The sequence below is a fragment of the Talpa europaea genome (assembly GCF_964194135.1).
Source record: "Talpa europaea genome assembly, chromosome: 16".
Lineage (NCBI taxonomy): Eukaryota > Metazoa > Chordata > Mammalia > Eulipotyphla > Talpidae > Talpa > Talpa europaea.
Genome location: NC_140084.1, coordinates 6,995,408 through 7,021,675, shown reverse-complemented (window position 1 = coordinate 7,021,675; position 26,268 = coordinate 6,995,408). Strand labels below are relative to the sequence as shown.

The 26,268-nt window shown below is 44.2% G+C and overlaps 1 protein-coding gene across 2 annotated transcripts in view; it reads right to left on the bottom strand.

The window, feature by feature from the left end:
- NFATC3 (nuclear factor of activated T cells 3) overlaps nucleotides 1–24,856 on the bottom strand; it is a gene marked incomplete at its 3' end in the record, with an annotated part of 105,699 nt that extends 80,843 nt beyond the window's left edge. For both annotated transcript variants that reach the window (XM_084257448.1, XM_084257449.1), the window contains exon 1: nucleotides 24,681–24,856. In XM_084257448.1, coding sequence (XP_084113574.1) covers nucleotides 24,681–24,783 — 103 coding nt within the window. In that variant the 5' untranslated portion in view covers nucleotides 24,784–24,856. The remainder of the gene's footprint in view (nucleotides 1–24,680) is intronic.
- Between the last annotated feature and the right edge of the window lie 1,412 nt (nucleotides 24,857–26,268).

Sequence of the window (26,268 nt, the reverse complement as noted above, 5' to 3'; positions counted from 1 at the left end):
CATGCATACATGAACTGGGGTGTAGGCCAGAGGTGCAGGGGGTGAGAGGATTCACCAGAGACAGAGTGGGGAGCAGAACAGGTGGATCTACTAAGATGCACTGCTGAGGGGAGCAGCAGGCCAGACAGGAGATGTCTGCGGTGCCATGCGCAATAGCTCCTTGCCTGGGGATCGAACTCAAGTCTCAGTGGCTGGACAAAGCTTGACAGCGCTGAGACTTTAACCTCTGAGCCACCAGGGAGGCCCTCTGAATCTATTTAATCCCAATGCATACTCAACAACCATGTCCTTCAGTCTCACCTCACCTCAGCATCTAACACCCAGGAAAATAATTCGGACCTTGACACTAGTAGGGTCCACTGGATTTCTGTAATCTTAAAACTCTGAAATTCCTATTTCTGACCACTACCCCTAAATATTCTTCCCTGTTTTTCTCTTAGTCCATTATAGCCGCCGTGCTACCTCACATAGATGCAGAGTTTCTTAAACATTCCCTTTACTCTCAATCTTTCATCTCCAGGCTTTACTTTCTTATCTAGTCTGTATCTCAAATTCCAGCACTTCAGCTGCTTTTTTCCTGGCAACTCATTTCCATCCACCCTCTAAAACCTTCCACCCAGCAAATTTCAGCAGAGAATCAGTCTATTCATCTAACTTTTTTGTTACTACATGCAAGCAGTCAAATATTGCTTGGGGGTGGGGGTGGGAGCAGTGGCCATTAATCCAGACTGGTAGAAACTTATCTTCAAATCGCATACTGAGCTGAGCTCTGAATGCAACATTTCTGTTCCTTCCTCACCACCTCCCTCTCTGATTTTCTATATTCTCAATCTTTCTCTAATCTCTTCAGTCATCCTCTCCACAGTAACACCCCACTTAGTAAAGAACCATGACTCCTATGTGAGAACCACTACCTTCTATGCAATCCTCTAGGCTATATCTCTACAAATATCCAAACATCCTTTTCACTGTTGCCTGTCTCAGAAAAATAAGTGACCTGCCTCCCATATAAAGCTAATCTCTCCATCTGTGCTCTAAATTCCATTCCCTAGTTCCATCAGTTACCTTTCTTGCATTCAACCTTCCTTTTCTCTCCACTGGCTATGCTTTCCTCAGTCTGTCACTATCTTTAAAAAGCTTACCTGAGATCTGAGTTCATTTTTAGGATCTTCTCTCTCCTCCTTCCTCCAACAGGGGAGCAATTTTGCTCCCCACAGAACATGGGACAATGTCTGTTAGCATTTTTGGTTATCAAACTATTATAGGGTAGCCCAGATACAAAACGGGGTGCCTGACTGTGAGTCCTCACCCGCGTGCTTAAAAGGACTTATCAATACTCCACTGCAGGCACACGCGAAAGGTTAATAAAAGGTTTATTTACAAGGGAAGGGCAAATGAGGAAATGTACAGCTCAGGGAGAAAAATAAGAGACAAAGTTTTAAATGTGTCCTACCCGATCTGCCGATCTGGAATGCCAAATGGCACTCTGAGAGCTGGCCGAGAGACCCCAAGGCCCACGTGTTTGGTTTTTATACCCAACTTGGCTGCTTAACTCCATCCTCAGGTCCCCGCCACCTTCCCTTTGGTGGTGATGGGATTTGTCTTTCCCAATGTCTTGATGACTTTGGTCTGGAGTGGGGGTGGGGTCCATCAAAGCCTGTATGGGATTAGCTCAAGACATCCTTCCCCCTAACAAAACCACACTGTTACTACTGGCATATAGTGAGTAGGCATCAAGGATGTTACTAAACATCCTATAAAGCACAAGCCAGTTATCCTAAGCAAAGAATTATGCAGTCCTACATGTCAATAGTGCTAAAATTGAGCAACCTTGCTCTAAAAACTAAATTTGGGGGCCTCCCTTGTGGCCTAGGGGTTAAGTCTTAGCACTACCACCTCGAAGGCCCACTCCAAAGGCCTGAGTTCAACCCTCTGCCAGGGAGCTAACCCACAAGGCACAACAGACTGCTCCTGTCTTTCCCACTGCTCCCTCAGCAATGTATTTAAACAGATCTGCCTGTTCAGCTCTCCACTCTGTCTCTGCTGAATCTTCTCATCCTGGTCCCCCACCGCACCTCTGGCCTACACCTCAATTCTATGCAAAAATAAAAACTTTTGTGCCTCCCGGGTGGCGCAGCGGTTGAGCTCTGGGTTGCAAAGCTGTCCGCGGCCTCTGCAGCGCAGGTTCGATCACCGGCTGCTCCCCGGCCACCAGAGGAGGGTCCCACATGGCGTGCAGACCTCTCCTGCCGCCCGCTGCTCCCCTCAGCAGTGTACTTCGGTCCTTCTGCCTGCTCTGCTCCCCGCTCTGGCTCTGGTGAATTCTCTCACTCTCCCGCGCTTCTGACTGTAACCAGTGCATGTACAAACAAACAAATAAATAAATAAAAATACATGCCTCTTAAAAAAAAATTTTAAAAATTTAAAAATTAAAAAAAAAAAAAAAAAAAAGGGGGCCTCCCCGATGGCGCAGCGGTTGAGCGCTGGGTTGCGAAGCTGCCCGCGGCCTCTGCGGCGCCAGTTCGATCCCCGGCTGCTCCCCGGCCACCGGAGGAGGGTCCCACATGGCGCGCAGACCTCTCCTGCCGCCCGCTGCTCCCCTCAGCAGTGTACTTCGGTCCTTCTGCCTGCTCTGCTCCCTGCTCTGGCTCTGGTGAATTCTCTCGCCCTCCCGCGCTTCTGACTGTGCCCAGTGCATGTATAAAAACAAAAAACAAACAAACAGATAAAATAAATAAATAAAACATGCCTCTATTTAAAAAAAAAAAAATTTTTTTTTAAAAAATTAAAATTAAAAAAAAAAACTTCCTTTTAAAAAAATTTTTTTAAGATTTATTTATGCATGCATGCAAGAGCTGGGGAACAGACCAGAGGTGTGGGGGGGTGAGAGGATTCACCAGAGGGAGAGTAGGGAACAGAATAAGCAGATTGCCCAAAGTACACTGCTGAGGGGAGCAGCAGACAAGTTAGGAGAGGTCTGCTGCGCCATGTGGATTGCTCCCTGGCAGGCTGGGGATCGAACTCACGCTGCAGAGGCTGTGGACTGCTTCATAGTGTGGTGCTTAATCCCTTGCACCACCAGGGAGGCCCCCTTTTTAAAAAATTTAAAAATAAAAACTAAATTTAGGGCCTCCCCGGTGGCACAGCGGTTGAGCGCTGGGTTGCGAAGCTGCCTGCAGCCTCTGCAGCGCCGGTTCAATCCCTGGCCGCTGGGCGAGGGTCCCACATGGCGTGCAGACCTCTCCTGCCGCCCGCTGCTCCCCTCAGCAGTGTACTTCAGTCTGCCTGTTCTGCTCCCTGTTCTGGCTCTGGTGAATTCTCTCACCCTCCAGCGCTTCTGACTGTACCCAGTGCTTGTATAAATAAATAAATCTTTTTTTTAATTAAATAAATAAATAAAACTAAATTTATAGAAAGAGTAGCATATTGTCACTATAACGATTGCCTCACTTTTTTCCCCCAAAGATTTATTTATTTATGCATATAAGAACTGGGGTACAGGCCAGAGTTGTGGGGGGTGAGAGGATTCACCAGAGACAAAAGTGGGGAGCAGAACAGGCAGGCTGACTAAAAAACATTGCTGAGGGGAGCAGTGGGCAAGACAGGAGAGGTCTGCTGCGCCATGTGGGTAGCAGGGATCAGCTGCAGAGGCTGCAGGACAGCTTCAGAGTGCTGTGTTTACCCCCTTGTGCCATCAGGGAGGCTCTATATCCTCACTTTTCAATCTTATCTGGCTTTAGGTAAGATCCATCCATTGAAACAGCTCTTTATAACTATGATCATTTGAGTTGCTAAGCCCAATGTAAGTTTTTCAGTCCTCACCAGTATCCATATCCCCATAATAGACATTGACTACCCCTCCTTCTTAACATCCCCTAATTGAAAGGCAATGAAAATAAAAACAAAATATATGAAATAGAAAAAAAAGAGAAGCAAAACATGGTTCTTTGAGAAGAACAAGCAAATTGAAAACTTACTTTCACACAAAAACCTGTATGTGACTCTGCAGATTTATTCATAAATGTCAAGAATCAGGGAGAGCCAAGATGTTTCAGGGGCCTCCCTGGTGGTATAAGAGGTTAAGTCAAAACACTATGAAGCAATCTGCAGCCACTGAGGCATGAGTTCAATCCCTGAGTTCGATCTCTGGCCAGGGAGATAACCTATTTGTATTTCTGCAGTGTATTTCAATCAATCTGCCTGTTCTGTTCCCCTTTCTGTCTCTTGTGAATTCTATTACCCACTCACACCTCTGGCCTGTACCACAGTTCTTGTATGCATAAATAATTTTTCTAAAAAAGATGTTTTCAGTGGGTGAATGGATAAACTAACTGTGGTATATCCATACCACAAAGTGCAAAGTGAAAGAAACCAAACACAAAGAGGAGGCGTGGTCCATGGGAGAAAAAGGGTATCCACAGGAGAACTTCTAAGACGACCGATCCATTACAGAACTTCTAAGATGACTGATCTATTACAGTAGCATTGAGGTAAGGAATGCATAAAACTATGTATTTATCAAAACCCACAGAATTATATACATCATATGAACTTTAATGTGTGCGTTTTTTTTTAAAGATTTATTTATTTATTTATACAAGCACTGGGTACAGTCAGAAGCGCCGCGGGAGGGTGAGAGAATTCACCAGAGCCAGAGCAGGGAGCAGAGCAGGCAGAAGGACCAAAGCACATTGCTGTGGGGAGCAGCGGGCGGCAGGGGAGATATGCGCACCATGTGGCACCCTCCCCGGGGGCCGGGGATCGAACTGGCGCTACAGAGGCTGTGGGCAGCTTTGCAGCCCAATGTTCAACCACTGCACCACCAAGGGAGGCCCCTGCTTTTTTTTTTTTTTTTTTTTTAAATTCAACTAGGAGTTGGGGGATTCTAGGATGGAATGTATACAATGTAAAAAGAATGCACTGTTTACAAGAGTATTACATAACCTCAAAAAAGTATAAAGAATTCTTCTAACTCAAAAAGACAAAGAATCCATAAGATTATGGATGATTTTGAGTCCTTGTTTTTCTGTATATGCTACAATGAAAAAGAGTAAAATAAAATAATACCAAGAAAAAAAATCCAATTTAAAAATGGGAGTTTTTTAGGACCTGACTAGACCTCCAACAAAGACATACAAATAGGGAATAAGCACATGAAAAGATGCTCATTATTATTAATAATTAGGGTGTTCCAAGTTAAAATCATAATGAAAAAAAACAAAGAAAAATAACAAGCATTACAAGATGGAGAGAAGGTGGAACTCTCACGCACTGCTGATGGAAATGTAAAATGGTGCTACGGTGTAGATAAGAGTTTGTTTGGTTCCTCAAAAAGTTAAACCAAATTAATATATGATCCACCATTTCCAGTATTAGGTACATACCCAAGTGAAATGGAAAAATGTCCACACACAAACTTTGTACATGAATATTTACAGCAGCACTTAAATAAATAGCATCAAAAAAACTTGGTATAAATCTGGCAAAAAAAAATTTAAGGCCTGTACAATAAAAACTACAAAATACTGAGAGAAAAGAAGTGATATATAATAAAATAACGGTATACACCAAGATAACAAAATTAATGGAGACATCTTATTAAAGGTTTAGAAGACTTGACACTGATAAAATACAAGTTTTTCCAAAACTCCAAAACTGGTTAACAGATTCAACACAATGTTAATCAAATTCTAGCAGGCTTTCCTGCAGAAACTGGTGATCTGAGTCTAAAATTTACATGGAAAGAAAAGAAAGTCAGAAGAGTCAAAAAAAATTTGTAAAAGAACTAAGTGGAAAATGACATCATCTCATTTCATGATTACTACAAAAGTAGGCATAACAGTATAGTATCAGCTAAGGCCAGACACACAGCTCAACATAGAACAGAGTCCAAAAATAAACTCACACATGTATGATCAACTGACTTCAGCAAAACGTGCAAGGGCAATGGAGAAAGGATAGCCTTTCAACAAATGGGACTGAAATAATTAAGACACCCTACATAAAAACAATGAACCTGAGTTCGCAGCTCACGCCAGACACAAAAAATTAACTCAAAAGTAAATAATAGACCTAAATGTAAAACCCAAAATGTTAAAAACCTTTTACAGGTTTTTATCTGGAGAATACCTGGAGAAAATCTTTATTGACTTGGGTTAGGCAAGGATTTCTCAGATAAAACATTAAAAGCACAATTCATAAAAGAACAAGTTGAAAAAATCAAACTTTGTCAAAACTAAAAACTTCTGCAAAAGATAAGCCACAAATTGGGAGAAATTCCTCATAAAGTATATATATGATAAAGTACTTGAGTCCAAAAAAAAAGTAAACAACTCTCAAAACTCAGTAAGAAAACAACCAAACTTTGCAAGGAACAAAGATTTAGGGCCTCCTAAATTTGGGCATAAAGGTTAAAGTCTCGGTGCTATCAAGCTATTACCAGTCACTGCAGCATGAGTTCAATTCTGGACAAGGACTGGGTTAGACCTCTCATGGGTTAGACCTCTCCTGTTTTGCCCTCAGCAGGAGGTGAGACACTGCTCCCCTCAGCAGTGTATTTCAGTAGATCCACCTGTTCTGCACCCCACTCTGTCTCTGGTGAATTCTCTCACCCCCTCCCATCCCTGCACCTCTGGCCTACACCCCAGTTCTTGTATGCATAAAGAAATAAAACAAATCTTCAAAAAAAAAAAAAGAAGAAGAAGAAAGAAATTCTACCATTGGAACATACTTCAAACTTTAAATAAATATTCTAAATCAACAGACTGGAGGTTGGGAGGTAACTACATTTTTGAGCATTTATATAAGGAAAGCGAAAACTTACATTTATGCAAAAGCCTGCATACAAATGTTAACAGCAAGCTTATTCATAATGGCCAAAAACTGGAAATAACCCAGATATTCTCCAATGGGTAAAAGGTAAAGCAAATTTTTTATACATCCAAGTCATGAAATACTGCTCTATATTAAGAAGGAACAAACTTACATACACAACTTGGAAGGACTGCCACGGAATTATACTGAATGACAAAAACCAACCTCAAAAACTTTCAATACTACAAGATTCAATTTACACAACATTTTCTTGAAATAAAATTATGGAGCTGGAGATTAGATTAGTAGTGGCCAGGAATTAGAGATTGGGGCAGGGAGGAGGCAGATCAGTGGGTGTGGCTATAAAGGGTAAGACAGATGGAACTTTGTGGTAATGGAACAGTTCTATATCTTGATTGTGGTGGTAGATAAATCTACATTTGATAAAGGTGAACAGAACTACACACACACACTCACACACAAATACACACACACATATGAATGAGTTTGGTGAACTGCACCAATGCCAATGTCTTGATCATATTACACTAGTTATGCAAGACATTAGGGTAAACTGAATGAAAGATATACAGAACATCCTTCTTTTTTGCAGTTTTCTGTGCATCTATAATTACTTCAAAATAAAACATTTTTAAATAGGGAAAATATTTAAACACTTCACCCAAAAAGATATACAGATGACCAAAAAGTATATAACCAAAAAATACAAAAAAAGGTGCTGGTTAAGGGCCTTCCTGGTGGTACAACAGGTTAAATGTCAGCACTATGAAGCAATCCACAGCTACTGCAGCACAAGTTCAATCCCCTGCCAGGGAGGTGACCCACATGGCACAGCAGACCTCTCCTGTCTCACCCACTGCTCCCCTCAGCAGTGTATTTCAATCTGCCTATTATGCTCCCCACTTTGTCTCTGGTGAATCCTCTCACCCTGCACCCCAGTTCCTATACACATAAATAAATCTTTAAAAAGAGAAGGCGCTGGTTAGGAAAATATAAAAACCACAAGGAGATACTACTACACATTTATTAGAATGACTAAAACTAAAAACATTGACTACTTCAAATGTTGATGAAAATGTGGAAATGTAAAATGATACCCACTTGGGAAAAGGATTTGGCAACTTTTCAAAAAGTTAGAGTAAAAGAAATATAGGTCAACATAAAAACTTAAACATATATGTTCAAAGGATCTATTTGTAATAGCCTGGGAAAAACCCAATGTCCATTAAGAGGTGAATGGAGGGCCTCCCCGGTGGCGCAGCGGTTGAGCGCTGGGTTGCGAAGCTGCCCGCGGCCTCTGCGGCGCTGGTTCGATCCCCGGCTGCTCCCCGGCCACCGGAGGAGGATCCCACATGGTGCGCAGACCTCTCCTGCCACCCGCTGCTCCCCTCAGCAGTGTACTTCGGTCCTTCTGCCTGCTCTGCTCCCCGCTCTGGCTCTGGTGAATTCTCTCACCCTCCCGCGCTTCTGACTGTACCCAGTGCATGTATAAACAAAACAAACAAACAAATATAATAAATAAATAAATAAATAAATAAAAATGCCTCTATAAAAAAAAAAAAAAAGAGGTGAATGGATATACAAATTGTGGTATGAACACCCAATGGAAACTACTTTACAATAAAAACGAATGACCAACTGATAGGCTTAGTAACTAACATGGCTGAATCTCAAAATAACAATGCCAAGAAAAAGAAATCACACAAAAAAGGAGCATGATTACATTTAAATGTGTTCCATGGAGACTTCTGCAGTTGTCTGGCAATTGGAGTTAATGGCAATTGGAGTTCAGTCTTAAATGTGGTGAAAAATCTCATAGATATATACTTGTCAAGGTATACACTTAAATTTTTTTAAAGATTTATTTACTTGGGCCTCCCCGGTGGCGCAGCGGTTGAGCGCTGGGTTGCGAAGCTGCCCGCGGCCTCTGCGGCGCCGGTTCGATCCCCGGCTGCTCCCTGGCCACCGGAGGAGGGTCCCACATGGCGCGCAGACCTCTCCTGCCGCCCGCTGCTCCCCTCAGCAGTGTCCTTCGGTCCTTCTGCCTGCTCTGCTCCCCGCTCTGGCTCTGGTGAATTCTCTCATCCTCCCGCGCTTCTGACTGTACCCAGTGCATGTATAAACAAAACAAACAAATAAATAAAACATGCCTCTATAAGAAAAAATAAAAATAAAATTTTAAAAAAAATTTAAAAAAAAGATTTATTTACTTATGTATACAAGAACTGGGGTACAGGCCAGAGGTGGGGGGCGTGGTGAGAGGATTCACCAGAGACAGATTGGGGAGCAGAACAGGCAGATCTACTTAAATACACTGCTGAGGGGAGCAGCAGGCGAGACAGGAGAGGTCTGCTGCTTCATGTGGGGATTGAACTCACACCACAGTGACTGGTGATAGCTTGATAGCGCTGAGACCGTAACCCCTGTGCCACCAGGGAGGCCCCAAGCTGTACACTTTAAATAGGTACAGTTTATTATTGAAGTGGCAATAAAACATGCCACTGTGGCACAGGATTATTTATGCTGAAAGCAATTGAAAAACAGTAGACACAGGAAAGAACTCTCTGCCCTCTTCCTTTCTGCCAAAAACCAGGGCATAAAATTTTCCTTTGTAAACAAGTTGACATCAATTTTCTTTTGTAAAGGTGTTACTGTCTCCAGAACCAGGAAAAGAACTACTCTTATCTGTATAAAAATCTTACTAAGTAACCCTTATTATCATGTTTCCTTTTCACCTTCCCACTACTTAACCCATCACCCTCAACCCATCCCACCCGAACACCTAAGATAAACAGAAAAAATATCCATTTTCTCCTTCCTCCCCCCTCTTTTTACTTTGTCTACTCTCTTCTCCACACTTTATCATCCTTTCATTAAACTGAATCATATTTCTCCCTCTTTACCTCAAATATGATTCTCCTACATCATTGAACCAAAATAAAAAAAGAGAAATAATCCTAGTCTTACTCACTCTACTGATGCCAGATCTCATTCCCCTAAATCAGCATCAGCTTTAATCCCACCCTTGCCATCTCTGCTCTTCTGCCGTTATCATTTCTCAGGTATATCATCACACCTCCAATCCTGAATCACTCAATCCACTATCCATATCTAAACCACAAATCTAACATTCCTATCCAATTTGGAATCCCTTCAATAATTCCCCACTGTTTTCAACCAAACTCAATACACTGTAAGTTCTCCTTCTTGAGCCACATCTAGTTACATTAGTCTGATTTTCAACCTTTGCAAGTAGAAGGACCATGATCTCTAACTTGTGTCTTTGAGTGTGGTCATCAAAAGACCTGAAACGCACTTCTATTTTAACAACCTGAGGAATTCATCCTACTGGATTCAGCTCCATTTTAACCTCTTCTCTGACCCTGTGAAGTTAAGCTCTTTTCATTTATGCTCTCAGAGGGCCTTCTCTGTACCTATGTTAATATTGTTCAATTTATTTACATGTCCAGTCCAATAAACTGAATCACATCCCCCCCCCGTAGTATTTGGCAAATCATATTGACATAATAAATTTTATTAAAAGATTAAACTGCTTAGTTTATCATTCAGGTAATGATCTTAAGATTCCTTCCTACTCATTCTACCATCTATACAATGTTCCTATCTGGTTTCTACTTTGTTTTCATCCTTCTATCTTATCATTTAACAAACACTAGTTCTTTTCAGACTAGCAAAAGACAAAAAGTGAATTTTTAAAACTTTGAAAAACATTTTAAATACCACTAAATCTATTTTGATATATCAGGATTGGCTTAACTAGATGGCTTTGTCTTCATGTTCTGCGTATATCAGTATAACCATCTGATTCCACTAGAATCATACAAGGAAAGCAAATTTAGGGCCCAACATCTACAACCCACAAGTAATCAAGTCTATCATTCATGAAAACCTACCAGTCATACTTCATTCCTATCTTTCTCTGTACTTACATAAGCTCCCATGTCCACCCCAAGAGTTTTACAAAGCAAGAGAAAAAGTGTCAGAAAAAATAACTTTGTAGAAGTCATGCTTACATTTTGAAGTTCCTCAATTGCTAGTATACTGTGGCTACTAAGCGCAGAGGATTCTTAAGGTTGGTCTCCCTCACCCTCTCCAGCATCCATTTTCTCCTTCCTCCCTAACAGATTTTCTTCCATGTATCCACTCTCTCCCATACAGCCACACGCTTCTGGGGAAGGGAACCACATCCTCTGGTGAAGGAACAGGGCTTGTTGGCTAAGAATAATTTCATCCTTCTCTACCAGTGGCTAATTTAGGATAGGAAATGTAACCCAATTTTGGTGACTTGAAATGAGTTAAGTTTGTTGTAGGCTTTTGGAAAATTACTTCCTCATTCTTGATAAGAAAAGAGGCATGTGAAGCCTGTGTGTCTCTTTCCCTCTCCCCAACAAATATTAATCTCAAATATAACTAACATAAATTTAAACTAAAAAATTAAAAATATTACCATTTCTTTCTAATAGTAACCAGATGATAAAAAGTCAACAAAAACTTTAAAAGTGATTAGTCAATACTTACTAGGCAACATAACAAAAGGGCCTTCTTGCCTTTGCTTTGTAAGGCTCAGAGATAACTTTATAAAAAGAAAAACTAGGGGCCCTCTTGATGGTGCAAAGGGTTAAGACACAGCACTATGAAGCTATCCGCAGCCTCTGCAGCACAAGTTCAATTTCTGCCAGGGAGATACCCAAAAGGCGCAGCAAACTTCTCCTGTCTCGCCCACTGCTCCCCTCAGCAGTGTATTTCAGTAGATCCGCCTGTTCTGTTTCCCACTGTCTCTGGTGAATCCTCTCACCCCTACACCTCTGGCCTGCACCCCAGTTCTTGTGTGCATAAACAATAAATAAATCTTAAAAAAAGAAAAAATAAAGAAAAACTAGGTAGTACACAGAGAAAAGTCCAAAAGGCAGTACTGATCTTGAAAGGTAAGAATAAATGGCAGATGGCAAGTGATCAAAATTATCAAGAGGAAAAAAAAATGTGTATTAGTGTCAGTAGCTATAGAATGTAGAGCAGTTTTACTGGGTTCTAAATTCAACCAAAGAAATAAACAGCACTCATCTTTTTTGGAAAACATGAAAGCAAAATGTGATTTTTTTTTTTTTTTAAACTGCCCTAACCAGACATTTAGCATTTTAAGGATTCTGAACTTCCCCCTCATTTATGTTTAGGACAATTTCAATGGCAAATCTGAAAAAGCTTTAAATTTTAAATCTGAAGTGCAAAATAACCTGCAAAGGTCACAAATCAGATGCTAATCAGGGCAACAGGGGAGGGAGTCCACAAAGAGAAAGGCCAAATTCTCATTACTTAAAACTTGGAGTATCAGGGCCTTTCCGGTGGCACAGCAGTTGAGCGCTGGGCTGCCAGCATGCCTCTGCAGCCTCTGCTGCGCAGGTTCGCCCACAAGGCGCACAGACCTCTCCTGCCCCGCCCGCTTCTCCCCTCAGCAGTGTACTTCATAGGTCTGCCTGTTCTGCTCCCTGCTCTGCTGCTCCCCTCAGCAGTGTACTTCATCGGTGTGCCTGTTTGCTCCTCGCTCTGGCTCTGGTGAGTTCTCTTGCCCTCCCATGCTTCCGACGGTGCCCGGTGCTTGTATAAATAAATAAATTAATTAATTTAAAAACAACAACAACAACAAAAAAAAAAAAACCTTGGAACATCACCTGGCAGTTAGCTGGGCAGTACCCTCTATTGGTCTGGTTGTCTCACTGTGACCATTTAAAATTTTCTAAAGTAGGCAGGAGTAAGAAGCATCCCTTCCAGTAGCCATTTTGAGGCAAAAGCAGAAAATCTAGTCATAGGCATACATATGTAATTTGTAAGCCCTGGCTCATTTAGATGTGATTCTATGTGCTCACCATGAATCTTTCACCAAAGGAAAGAACTGAATATGTGTTTAAACTTTGTCTGGGGGTAGAGAGTCAAGAGGCACAGTAGAAATAACCCAAGTCAGAAAACCGGCATCTAAATACCTACTGTTCTCCTTTCTAGATGATCAAACCTATCTGTATCTCCATACAGGTGTAAAATGGATATAATACCTCTCTTTACATTATCAGGAGACCAAGAGATAAAAATATCTTACAGCTAATAGGTACTCAATAACATTGGATTAAATATTTATCTAACAGAACACAGATTTTTTAAGTTACAAAATGACAAAATTACAGATTGTGCAAAAACAACTATAATTTTCAAGCAGAAGTTAAGCAACTTACTGAAGAACATAGGACTAGGAATCAGAGGTCCTGGATCTCTATTTTACAACTAACTAGTTAAATGACTCTGGGCAAGTCAACTTGAACCTCAATTTCCCCTCTTATTAAAGGACTGAATTAATCTGAGACTGTTCTGTGCTTTTTAGCAAAGTCATACAACTAGCACAGACATGAATCTAGAACTAGGACCTAGCTTAGTATTACCTCAAAATAATGTTTCTAAATTGTCTTACAAAAAATAAAGACCATGAAACAACTTGTGGTTGGCAGACTTCAGAAAGAAGGGCAGAGGGAAAAGTTTCACATGGGAACTAAAAAGAGATTAATAAAATTAATGAACTTGACAGTAATGTACCAAGTGAGGGATACAAACAGGTGAAGCACAGTAAGAGGACCAGTATATTGAGGCGGCAGGTTACAGACAGATATGAAGGAGCAGAAATCAAAAATAACCTTGGCTGTGACTTTCAAAACTGAATCTGGGGATAAAATCTGAAGAGAAAATTATGCAAATCCAAACAGAAGGTGACCAAGACTGTGACTCTAGCCAGAGAGCAGAGAGAAAGGGAGAGATACAACTCATTTTCAGGAAGTGGCAAAACTTAAGCAATTTGTCCAGCAAAAAAGAAAGCACTAAGTTAACTCATTTAAAAAAATTAAGGAATGCATTAAAGAACTACAGATATGGGAAATATGACTTGGAAAACAAGAATATCTCATAATCTCAGTTTTGATATAATCAGGACAATGAAACCATTTTCCAGAGCTGTGTTTTTCAAACTGAAGGTAGAGACTAACAACTTTTTAATACTGTTTAATACAGTTTTCTGTGAATAACTATATCTGTGTAAGCTAGATTGAAACACAAAAAATATTTCTTTCTCAGCACATGGTCAAATGGTTTCAAACTTTGTATTATGAAAGTTTTCAAACAAAGCAGAGAGGACATACTAACGAATGCCCATGTATCACCTAGCTTCAACAATTTCTGGATGCAATTTTTCCCTGAATGTCATTTTTTTTTTCAGTTTAATTTTGTTTATTTATGCATACAAGAGCTTGGGGGGTAGGCCGGAGGTGCGGGGGGCCAGGGGAAGGGGTGAAAGGACTCACCAGAGACAGAGTGGGGACCAGAAGAGGCAGATTGACTACACTTGTGAGGGAAGCAGTGGGCAAGACAGAGGTCTGCTGTGCCATGTGGGTCAGCTCCCTAGCTGGGGATTGAACTCGTGCTGCAGTGGCTGTGACTAGCTTCACAGTGCTGAGTGAGACTGAACCCCTTGTGCCACTGAATGTCATTTTTACTGACAATTTACTGAAAGGAAGTGAAAACTATGAAGACGTATTGCTACCAGAGGAAACATCAAGTTTCTTTAAAACTCTTTTTTTTTTTATTCTGTTTATGTTTTTCTTTTTTTTTAAAGATTTATTCATTTATTTATACAAGCACCGGGTACAGTCAGAAGCGCGGGAGGGTGAGAGAATTCACCAGAGCCAGAGCAGGGAGCAGAGCAGGCAGAAGAACCGAAGTACACTGCTGAGGGGAGCAGCGGGCGGCAGGAGAGGTCTGCGCACCATGTGGGACCTTCCTCCGGTGGCCGGGGAGCAGCCGGGGATCGAACCGGCGCTGCAGAGGCTGCGGCAGCCTCGCAACCCAGCGCTCAACCGCTGCGCCACCGGGGAGGCCCTCTTTAAAACTCTTAAACTGCTCAGACCTGTCTCGCCCGCTGCTCCCCTCAGCAGTGTATTTCGGTAGATCTGCCTGTTTTGCTCCCCACTCTGTCTCTGGTGAATCTTAGCCCCCTGAACCTCTGGCCTATACCCCAGTTCCTGTATACATAAATAAATAAAAATAAATCTTTAAAAATATTTTTTAAAAACACTCTTATGCTGCATAAAGAATAAAAAAGTAGCTCTAGCTCCACAGCTTCCACCTGTGACAGGCACACCAGGTAGTCTTCTGCATTATGACTGGGCTTCTGGGCTACTCAGACCCCTGGGATCTCTGCTTTGTGGCTGCTTTTAATCAGCCCTTGTGGAATGTGGTGGCAAGTTGAAAACAGAAAATTCGCAGGTTGAGCAGACCTTCAGATTTCCCCACCTAGCATGCTTTGTCCTGGGTAGTGACATCACATTTCTGAATGTCCTGCACACTCACTGGTGATTTCCTCAGGATCCTGTAAGTAATCACTGGTGATTACTTCAGGAGGCAAGAATGACCAGGTTCCAGTTCAACATTCTGGACAACACCATGTACTGGGAAAGCACAGCTAATTATCTGGGCCACCATGAACACCAGCCCCCCAGGCCTGCTGCTGACCATGGTGGTGGCCCTCAACTATATAATTACCCCCCGGTATGAGGAGCCCTTTACTTAGGAGATTGACGGGCAAAAAGTCTCTCAGGCCCACAAGAGAAACTGATGAGGTGATTAGCCACTTTGCTGAGAGTCTCCTATCCCCAGTCTACTAAGTGTCAAGCCCTTTGAGGAGAGAACTTCATCGGCACTGCTCGGTGCTCGAGGGCTATTCCACTGCCTTGTGTACCCTTGCCTTGGGGTCCCTGGACAGGCTGCCCTGTGGCCTCTGAGTCTCCTGCCCCCATGTCCTGATGTACCATTAAGGCACCCTGACTCCAAAATAAATATGTAACATTTAGATAAAATTCTCTATATTTCCCCCCACTTTTCCTACATAAAGGACATGGTTAAAATTTATATTCCTTTAGTAATCAATATGACCTCACAGATGTATATTCCTTTAGTAATCAATATGATCTCGCAGATGTAAACGTCATATGAATTTCAGACATTCTTTGCTCTGTAATGTTTACAAATCAAAAGAATATATACTTTTATGATTTGTGTTAAGTTCTATCAATTATATTATCCACATTCTCTAACTTCAATTCATAAATTTCAAAGTTCAAGTGAATTGACAATATTTAATATTAGGCTGATGGATACATGCAACCCAATCAAACACTAAAATTAAAACAAAAAATTCCAGGGCCTCCCCCGTGGTGCAGCGGTTGAGCGCTAGGTTGAGAAGCTGCCCCGCAGCCTCTGCAGCGCCAGTTCGATCCCTGGCTACCGGGTGAGGGTCCCACATGGCGCACAGACCTCTCCTGCTGCCCACAGCTCCCCTCAGTAGTGTACTTCGTCAGTCTGCCTGCTCTGCTCCCCTCTCTGGCTCTGGTGAATTCTCTCACCCTCCTGCGCTTCTGACTGTACCCAGTGCTTGTATAAATAAATAAATCTTTTTAAAAAATCCATTATCCTTATATTACCATGCAATAGATGAATTTTTCTAATTCTGCATGGCTACTTAGAAAGTACCTTTAATTAAAAAATGACTACTCAAAAGCATATCATCAGTTTACTTCCTAATTATATACACCACTAACTCACCTCACCATACCACTGCTAATACAGTTCAATCAAAGGGAGAAATGAGTTTTGTAAATCAGAGATTCCACTAGTAATTTTTACCTTCTGTCAATTTGTTAAGCCAGGTTTGTTTTTTTTTAATTACATGTAACAAGTAGTCCTACTAACTTGCTGTTAATGGCACTTTATTGGAAAAATATTTGCATTTAAGTACAACTCACAAGTAGTACATTAAAGTGTTCTGAGCGGGCCTCCCCGGTGGCGCAGCGGTTGAGCGCTGGGTTGCAAAGCTGCCGGCGACCTCTGCGGCGCCGGTTCGATCCCCGGCTGCTCCCCGGCCACCGGAGGAGGGTCCCACATGGCGCGCAGACCTCTCCTGCCGCCCGCTGCTCCCCTCAGCAGTGTACTTCGGTCCTTCTGCCTGCTCTGCTCCCCGCTCTGGCTCTGGTGAATTCTCTCACCCTCCCGTGCTTCTGACTGTACCCAGTGCATGTATAAACAAAACGAACGAACAAACAAACAAATAAATAAAAAAAAAAAACATGCCTCTATTTAAAAAAAAAAAATAAAATAAAAAAAAAAAAAATAAAGTGTTCTGAGCAATGATTACATTGACGGAAAACACTATTTTAGCTATATTTTTACATATGATACAAATGAACATCATTCTTAAAAAGTATACAAAGAAAAGGTTGGGCCTCCCCGGTGGCGCAGCGGTTGAGCGCTGGGTTGCGAAGCTGCCCGCAGCCTCTGCAGCGCCGGTTCGATCCCCGGCTGCTCCCTGGCCACTGATGGAGGGTCCCACGTGGCGCGCAGACCTCTCCTGCTGCCCGCTGCTCCCCTCAGCAGTGTACTTCGGTCGTTCTGCTCCCCGCGCTGGCTCTGGTGAATTCTCTCACCCTCCCGCGCTTCTGACTGTACCCAGTGCTTGTATAAATAAATAAAAATAAATCTTTAAAAAAATTTTTAAAAAAAGTATACAAAGAAAAGGTTAACCTGAAATTAACCAGATTTCGAGCTTATATCTTATATCCTACTTAAAACAGTAAAGCTGATGAAAAGGTAGCACAAAATTAAGAAAAGTTAACAAAAAACAAAATAAAACAACACACTGAAAACATTTTAAAATATTAAAACTCTCATCTGCTAATGTAACACTAGACATACTGAAACGTCACAGTTTGTAGGAAAACAAAGCTTTCAAGTAACTTGGCAGTGTATATGGGCCTTTTCAGGCGTTCATAGACATGTAGTTCCTTTACACATAGGAAGATCAATATATTAACTAGATCCCAACAACTATGTTTCAGCTATCAATTCATAGGTTATGCTACACAAATCTTACCAGTCCAATTATTCCTCTCTTGTAAATTTTACCAAATTCAGGTAAACTGGTGAGAGTTAAGCAATTTAATTACATAAACATTGCCACAAGAGCTGAAATATACGCAGACCCATGCGATTTGAGTTAATTTATATTTGTTAAAAAAGCTTGCAGGCGCTTGACTCTAAGCCTCTCTGAACAAACTCCTCTTAAATTCCACTGTTACCTGAACCTCATATGGCATGCCTGGGCAAATTTGATGACTTGGATTTTGTTTTAGAAGCCAGGCCTACTGCCAAGTCGTCTGTGTCTACTCCCCTGACCCACCAGGACAACTTTAGACAACACCTCCCTTATTTATGTTACTGCTGTGAACTACAGCTTACTATCAAATGAGGCTTAAGCGACTCAGATTTCCTATCAAGAGTAATTCGATTGACTTCACTGTATTGAGGCTTCCTCAACTCCACCTCTTATTTAAAGTAAGACATCACCGTATTGAGTCATCTACTAATCAAAAAATAAGGAAAGTGCACACTATCAGTAACAAAAATTACCTTCTCCTAAGAAGTTTCCATTTTATATATCAGTATTTTATTATGACCTCTTCTGGGAAAAAAAATGCATTTTTCTTACCCAAAATGTACTTATGATCATATGTCATTGAAAAAATAAACATAGAGCAAAACGCAAAAACAGCTTTGGCTAGGTCTTCATCTGATTTTAGATCAAATATACTGGTTGCCTCAAAAAGGCAAGTCACAGTAAGTTGATGCTACAACTTACCCTGAATTAATATTTGAAATGCCTGAAACTAGCCTTACTAGACCTCCACAAATTCTTGATCATGCACATAATATCCAAGTTTTTATTTTTTTATATCACAATAAAACTGTTAGGGGGAAAGGATGTCCTCAGCTAATTCCATGCAGGCTTTGTGGACTCCACCCCCACTGCAGACCTAGGCCATCAGGACATTGGGAAAGACAAATCCCGTCACCACCAAAGGGAAAGTTGCTGGAACCTGAGGGTGGAATTAAGCAGCCAGGTTTGGTATAAAAACCAGACACGTGGGCCTTGGGGGGACCCTTTTGGCTCTCCGCCAGCTCGCAGGTCTCAGAGTGCCACTGGGTTTCCAGGTTGGCGGATCCGGTAGGACGCATTTAAGATTTTATTTCCCTATTTTCTCCCTGAGTTGTACATTTCCTCATTTCCCCTTCCCTTGGAAAGAAACCGTTTGTGTGTGCCTGCAGTGGAGTATTATAAGTCCCTTTTTAAGCACGCAGGTGAGGACCCACAGCCAAGCAACCCGTTTTATATCCGGGCTGCTCTGTAACAAAACTACTACAGTACTACTTGTGCTAACAGTTTAAAATATATGCCAAAATAGTCCTGCTGTATTGGCAAATAAAAAAAAAAAGAAAATGCAGGCAAAGCAATGCTTTCATAAATAACCAAGCTTTAACAAAACAATAAAACACTGAAATTTTTGCTGCTCGATTCCCCCCCCCCCCCCAAGTTACTAAAACACATTGAGTAATCTCCATCACAAGCTTCTGCTAATACTCCCAGGAGCATCCTCTACCCCTATTAGGAAAAGCGTCAAAGAAACAGAACCTGAAGTTATTCTTCCAAGTGAAAAAGTCAAGCATATTCTCACTGCATTCAAGTCTACAGTAAAAGCTGATGTATGTATAGTATGAAATTAAAAGCTCAGCAGCAGTCAACTCCTTTACAGTACCTAATGAGTTATACAAACACATCATTACATTGCTACAGGAAACCATACAACTTCCCTTTTTTTCATACTGATTTAAATATCCAACTATACTTAGTACGGTTAGCAAAGCAACCATCTTTTACACTATAGTGAGTGACAATTCAAGAAATACAAGATCAATTAAGAGTCGAACACCTTCAGTATTTATATTTATTGAAGATATGAGAAAGGTAACATTGAAAATAATAGTAGAATGAAGAGGATAAGATAAAAATGTCTGGAAACAAATACTCCAACTTATCTAAGTAAAATTTAAATGACTAGAGCTGAATCTGCCCCTCAATGTTTTAGTTTACTACAGGGAAAAGGCTCTAGGAAAGAGGAAGAAGAAAAAAATAACCTATTATCAGTCTCTCTGTGGTAGTTAAGAAATATTAAACACCATTGCTGAGAGAGAACCACATGATGAAGGACGGTACTAAGAGTGTTAAGTATATTATCTTTTTCACAAAAGATTAAAAAAAAAACTGACTAGAATGACCAATAAAAACTGACAAGGGAGAAAATGAAATTATTTAAATAAATCAGATCTTCAAACATTATACAAAATGAAAATATTATAAAGAGTAGGAAAATAGGGAACTCCCTGGTGGCACGACAGGGTTGAGATGCAGCCTATGGGGCTGTCTGCAGCCCCTGCAGCATGTGTTCAATCGCCAGCCAGGGAGCTACTCACATGACGCCGCGGACCTCCCCGCCTTGCCCACTGCTCCCCTCTGCAGTGTATTTCAGTCAGTCTGCCTGTTCTGTTCCCCGCTGTCTCCAGTGAGTCCTCTCACACATCCCCAACACCTCTGGCCTGTACCCCAGCTCTTGTATACATAAATAAATAAATCTTTTAAAAAAAAAAAGAGTAGGAAAATAAATCTAGAAAAGTTTCTTAACTTTATATACGAAAAAAGTTGTGTTTTAAAATAATATCTGACAAACTTACACATATCATGAAGTAAATTCCTTACCCAAAAAAATGCATATTATATGTATTTTTTTAAAAAGCAGCAGATAAAAACACCATACACAGATTAGTACACACTCCTCCCTAGGACTCTCGTTTGGACTAAAAAGTCAGTATTTCTGGGCCTCCCTGGTGGCGCAACAGGTGAAGCACCGCACTATGAAGCATCCACAGCCTCTGCAGCCCAAGTTCGATCCCCGGCCCGCCAGGGAGAAACCCGCATGGCACAGCAGGCCTCTCCTGTCTCGCTTGCTGCTCCCCTCAGCAATGTATTTCAGTCAGTCTGCCTGTTCTGTTCCCCACTCTGTCTCTGGTGGATCCTCTCACCCCCCAACCCCCCCCTATCTCTGGCCTGTGCCCCAGCTCTTGTATGCTTAAATAAATCAATCTTTAAAAAAATAAAATAAAATAGTATTTAGTAATGAAAAAATTCTAGAAATGAAACTCTGAATTTGAAAAGTAAAGATTAATAACATCAAATTAAATGAGATATAATGGGGGGGATCGAACTTGTGCTGCAGTGACTGAGGATAGCGTCATAGTGCTGAGACTTAACCCCTTCCCCCTCCAGGGAGGCCCACTAAAAGCTGCTCTTATATAATGTCAAATAATGTTAATGAAACATTAAACACCAACTTAAAATTTTCTATTTACAATTGAGATATAAACTCAATTTGAAGTTAGATATTAAAAGAAAGCTTACAAAATAGTTTGATTCATTTCCAACTGGAAAAATCAAAGCTAGCACTTAAAAAAAAAACTAAAGATTAGCATCTTTAATTTTCTTTAATGGAAAAAATTAATGCCTCATGAAACAATAATCTTAAAAAGTCAGTCACAAACATATACAACATTATCAAGTGCAACTCAAATCATCTAATTTGCCCTTGAACAAGTTTGCTTAGGACAGTCACTAAATTCAGCTCCTAAAATCCTCTGTCTCCATTCACTACACCCCTCCATCTGTTACAGGACAGGGAGAAAGGGCCCCCAGAATCCCCAAACCTGCCTGCACTAAATAGGTTCTGCCACCCGCCACATTAAGACAAAACACATGGACTTTAATAGAAAGGAACTTCAAAACAATTAGTTCCCTGGAACCTCCCCTTTTCCTGTTACACATCTAAACATTTTCCAAAATTCTTCTCCTGTAGGAAAATTAGATGTGATTCAAATACTCTCAAACCTTTATTGAAATGGAAAACAACTGCAACACGAAATTACCAAGATCTGCAGTCTTATGGAAACGACCAGTAAAAGCCAAAGAACTGAAACAAGTCTCACCAACTTCCTCTACCACACAAAAAAACTCTAGCCCAAAACTTAAGCAGTATGTATTCATTAATTCAATAAATATTGGGTACCTATTATGTTAATGGTACTGTGCTAAGCACTGACAATACAACGACAAACAACATACTAACATACTCTCCCATCCCTCACAGAACGTCCATTCCAGAGAGGAAAGAGAACCCAAAACCAAGTAAACACAGGAATAAAACCCAATACTGATCTGAATTCTACCAAGCAATTGTTATTACAACCCACCTCATTGAAACGTATCATCCTAAACAAACGCATGTCAATTATTCTACTCCTTCAAATTACAACTCATAACTATGAGACTAACATGAACCTTGAGAACAAATCATTTGGAAATTTTTTTTCAAAAGAATTTGAAGAATAACTGCTACATGTCCATAGCAGCACTATTTAAAATAGCCAAAAGGCAAAAACAACCCAAATGTCCATCAATGGATAAACAGATAAACAAATTGGGGGATACATACAATAGAAGATTCAGTGAAGAAAGGAATGAACTACTGACATGTTTTACAACATGAATGAACGACAAAAATACATGATTCCATTTCTATGAAATATCCAGACTAGGTAAATCCACAGAGACAGATCCCAGATTAGAGACAGGGTTGCCAGGGATTGGAAGGGAGTGAGGGAGAATAAAGAGCAACCCCTTAATGGGTTTCTTTCAGGGTGAGAAAATGAACTAGACAGAAGTGGTGGTTGCACAATGCTGTGAATTCAACAAATGCCACTGAATCATTACTTTAAAATGGTTTGCCATTGGCATTTCACTGTAATTTAAAAAAAAAAAAACTTTAAAAAAATAGCTACTAGAGTATTTTAAAGTGGACTTTTTAATCATAAAATTGTTAGCTTTAAGAATTTGTTACCTATCAAGTTTCAAGCCTTAACTCCCAGAACTATTCTAATATCAAAATGGAATTTTGTGTGTGTGTAGTGGAAAAATCAATTCTTAGAAGTTGTTTTAATAGCTTTTAAATGTTATTTAAGATTTTGGATGCACACATGAGTCTGACTTACATGATGATACTCCTTTATTACCCATATTGGCTAACATCTTTATTATTTTTTAAAGATTTATTTATTTATTCATGCAAGAACTGGGGTACAGGCCAGAGTTGGGGGGAGGGTGGGAGAGAATTTAGCAGAGACAGAGTGGGGAGCAGAACAGGCAGACTGAGTGAAATACAGTGCTGAGGAGAAGTCTGCCATGCCATGTGAGACCCTCGCCGGCTGGGATGGAACTCGGGCTGCAGTGGCTGAGGAGGGCTTCACAGGTTGTGTCGTAACCCCTTGTGCCACCAGGGAGGCCTGGTTAACATCTTTATTGACTGTAGATTTTTTTCCCCTAATAACTGAGCACACAAGTTAAAATTTTTATCTCTGCTAATGCAATCAGAGAATTTCCATTCTTAATATAACTTTCTCTTCTGCTTCCATCAGCACCTCGCCTTACTGATGGCCTAACCGAAACATTCACCTGCTCCATGGGGTCTTAAATAATGACCAAGTTGGAAGAGATTTTTTTCCCCTCACTCCTTTACAACCAAGAATCACAGAGTTGGTCTATAACGTGCTCTGACCAAGTGTGCGCGTGCTGACATCGTCAAGGGTTTAGAGACTGTTTTCACCGTTAAGTCTCAACAACCGAAGTACAATTCCAGGCGCCCCTCGCCACAGACGCCCTTTGCCATCTTCACCTCAGTGACAGAGCGCGCCGCCAGGGTTCCGTCTCCTCGGCCCTCGCGTCCCCCGCCCTCTGGGGGTCAGCCGTCCCCCGCGCACCTCTGTAACCCGACAAGACACCCAACGGCTCCTCAAATGAGGTCAGGCGCTTCAACGATGTCAGCGAAGCTGACATGAACGCGGCCCGCGGGTCCACGGCGCGAGTCCCGAGGCCGAGAGGGACGCCCACATGCAAAGGCTGGACGGAGAGATGGAGACCTCGGAGACTCCCCGCGCCTCACGTTCCCAAGTTTTCCAACGCGGCGACGCCGCAGAAGCCCGCCGAGCAGCAACGCGAGCGTGAAGCATCCCCCCGACACCCAGAAAGCAGCAACAGGCGCGAGTCTGGTCTCCTGCCTGAAGCCCGCCCGCCCGCAGGTGTCCCGGGAGCGCGAACGGAATGAACCGGCCCCGCCGCCGCGGCTCCTTCCCGAGGGGGCCGACCCAGAGCGGGAGGGAGCGCGCGCCCGGCTCCCGGCGCCCCTCAGACATCTGCGGAGGGGAGCGCTTCCTTAAACTAAAAACGGGCTTCCAGAACTTTCCAGGAGGCTTACGAAAAAGGCGGCCCACTTTTCTTTCTTTCTTTTTTTTTTTTTTTTCCTTTTAAACCTTCCCAGACAACTTGCTCAGGAGACGACACCCGCTTTCGGCGAGCCCCGCCGGAGCCGCCCGGGGAGGTAAACGCGGCCCCGCACGCGCCCCTCACGCGCCGCCGCGGCAGCCGCGCACCCCGAGCGCGGGACCCCGGCCGCCCCCGACGGCCGCACGGCCGAGAGCCGCCGCGGGGCCACGCGCGGTCGCGCCGCCGCGGGCGTCTCCCAGGGGCCGGCTCGGCGGGGCGCGCGGGCGCCACCCGGGCAGCGGCCCCTACCCTCGGCCTCCCCGCCCGGCGTCCCCGGCCGCGCGCCGGAGCCGCACTCCCGGCGGGGTCGCCCCGGGCCAAGCCCGCGGCCGCGGCCACGTCGCCGCGACCCCGAGGAGCCGCGCGCGCCCCGCGGCCGCCCCGCCGCGCTCCCCACACGCCGGGCCCGGCCGCTCGGCCCGGGAGCCAGGGAGGGGCGCGCGCGGCGGCGACGCTCCGCGGTCCCGCCCGGCCCGGCACCCACCTGCAGGCCGCGAGCCCGGGGGCGGCGGCGCCGGCGCCCCGTCCTCGCCGAAGACGAGTTTGAAGTCGAGCTCGTCGTGGGCGCCACAGTTTGCAGTAGTCATCGGCGTGGCCCGGGTCTGCGGCTCCTCCTCAGGCGGCGGCGGCGGCGGCGGCTCCTCAGCGCCGCTTCATGCCGGGCCGCGCCGGCCGGGAGGTCGCGGCTGCGCTGCAAACTTTCCGGGCGGGGACCGCGACCCCGGGCGCTTGGTTCCGAGCTCGGGAGCTGGCCCCACGCCGAGCCACGCTAGGAGCCGCCGCCGCTGCCAGCCGCTACTGCCAGAGCCGCCGCGGACGCCTCAGCCGAGACTCCCCGCCCCCCAACTGCCTCTGCCGCCGCCACAGCCGCCACAGCCGCTGCCGCCGCCGCCGGCGCGCCCCCGCGCACGGCCGCGCGCCCGGGCCCGCCCCCCGCCGCGCACCCCTCCGACCCGGCCGCCCATAGGCCGCCGGCGCCGCGGGTTAGACCGATGGCCCCGCCCCCACCGGCCTACGCGCGGCTCCCTCCCCCGGAGCAGGAAGTCGCGCGAACGCGGAGCCCCGCTGCCTCTTGGGAGTTGTAGTTCCCCCTCTATTCCCTCCACTTCTAAGTCAGGCCCCAGCGCCCGGATGTGGGCCCGCGGCCCTCTCTAAACGGGTTGGGGAGTGCGCGGCCGCCCAATCGGAGCTGGCTGCTTGCTTGCGGGGCGGAGCACACGTCGAGGAAGGCGCGCCCGGGGCCTGGGCTTTCTGGGTTCGGTGACGTGCGTCTGCGGAGTTAGTCCTGGCAGTTGGGTTTGGGGAAGGTGTGAGGGCCCCGGAAGGTGAACTCCACTCGCGCTCATCCCCCACCCCGACCCTCCCCCACCCCAAAGGCGGAGTCTCCCGGGGGCGGAGACTGAACCGAGGCTCCCACTAAATTGGGGAGGAGACGAGAGAGCCGGGTGCGAGTGGAGCCCGAGCTCGCGGAGGCTGCAGGCCCACCCCTGCCGGGCGGGGCCCGCGCCCTAGTGGCAGCCCCTTTGTCTCCCCCAGGGGTCGGCCCACCAGCTGCTCCTGGGAGGACAGCTGGCGCGTCGGAGACCTCAGCAAGCCCAGCCGGCAAGGTTGGCCCCCTGTTGGAAATCGAGTTCTCCGAACGGGAAAGTGTGCCGTGACCTCAGCATCCCGACGCATATCCATGAAAGCGGCAGGGATCGTGCTGCCCGAACTCAGTGGCTGGCTTCGGGGAGGAAGTGACACTGGGATGAACCGTTTTCGCTCCCGGCCCCTCCCAGACGGGCTAGTCTCCCTCCCTGCCCCCTCTCGCCCCCAAGAGACGACCCAAGACGGCTCCTCCAGGGGCCTGTGATGGAGTTCGTGCCCGGGGACACTGAGCCTAGCTTGTTTACTAAAGGCTCCTCCAAGGCACAGGGTGGACCGGGAGCTGGGAGAGAAGGCTGTGACAGACTCCCCTAGCCCCAGGCCCCACAGGACATAGCATCCACAGAAGCGTTGCCAGAGGAACACCGGGTGCTGTCTCAGAGACTTGGGTGCAAGTGCAATGACCCAAACACATCCCGCACTACCCA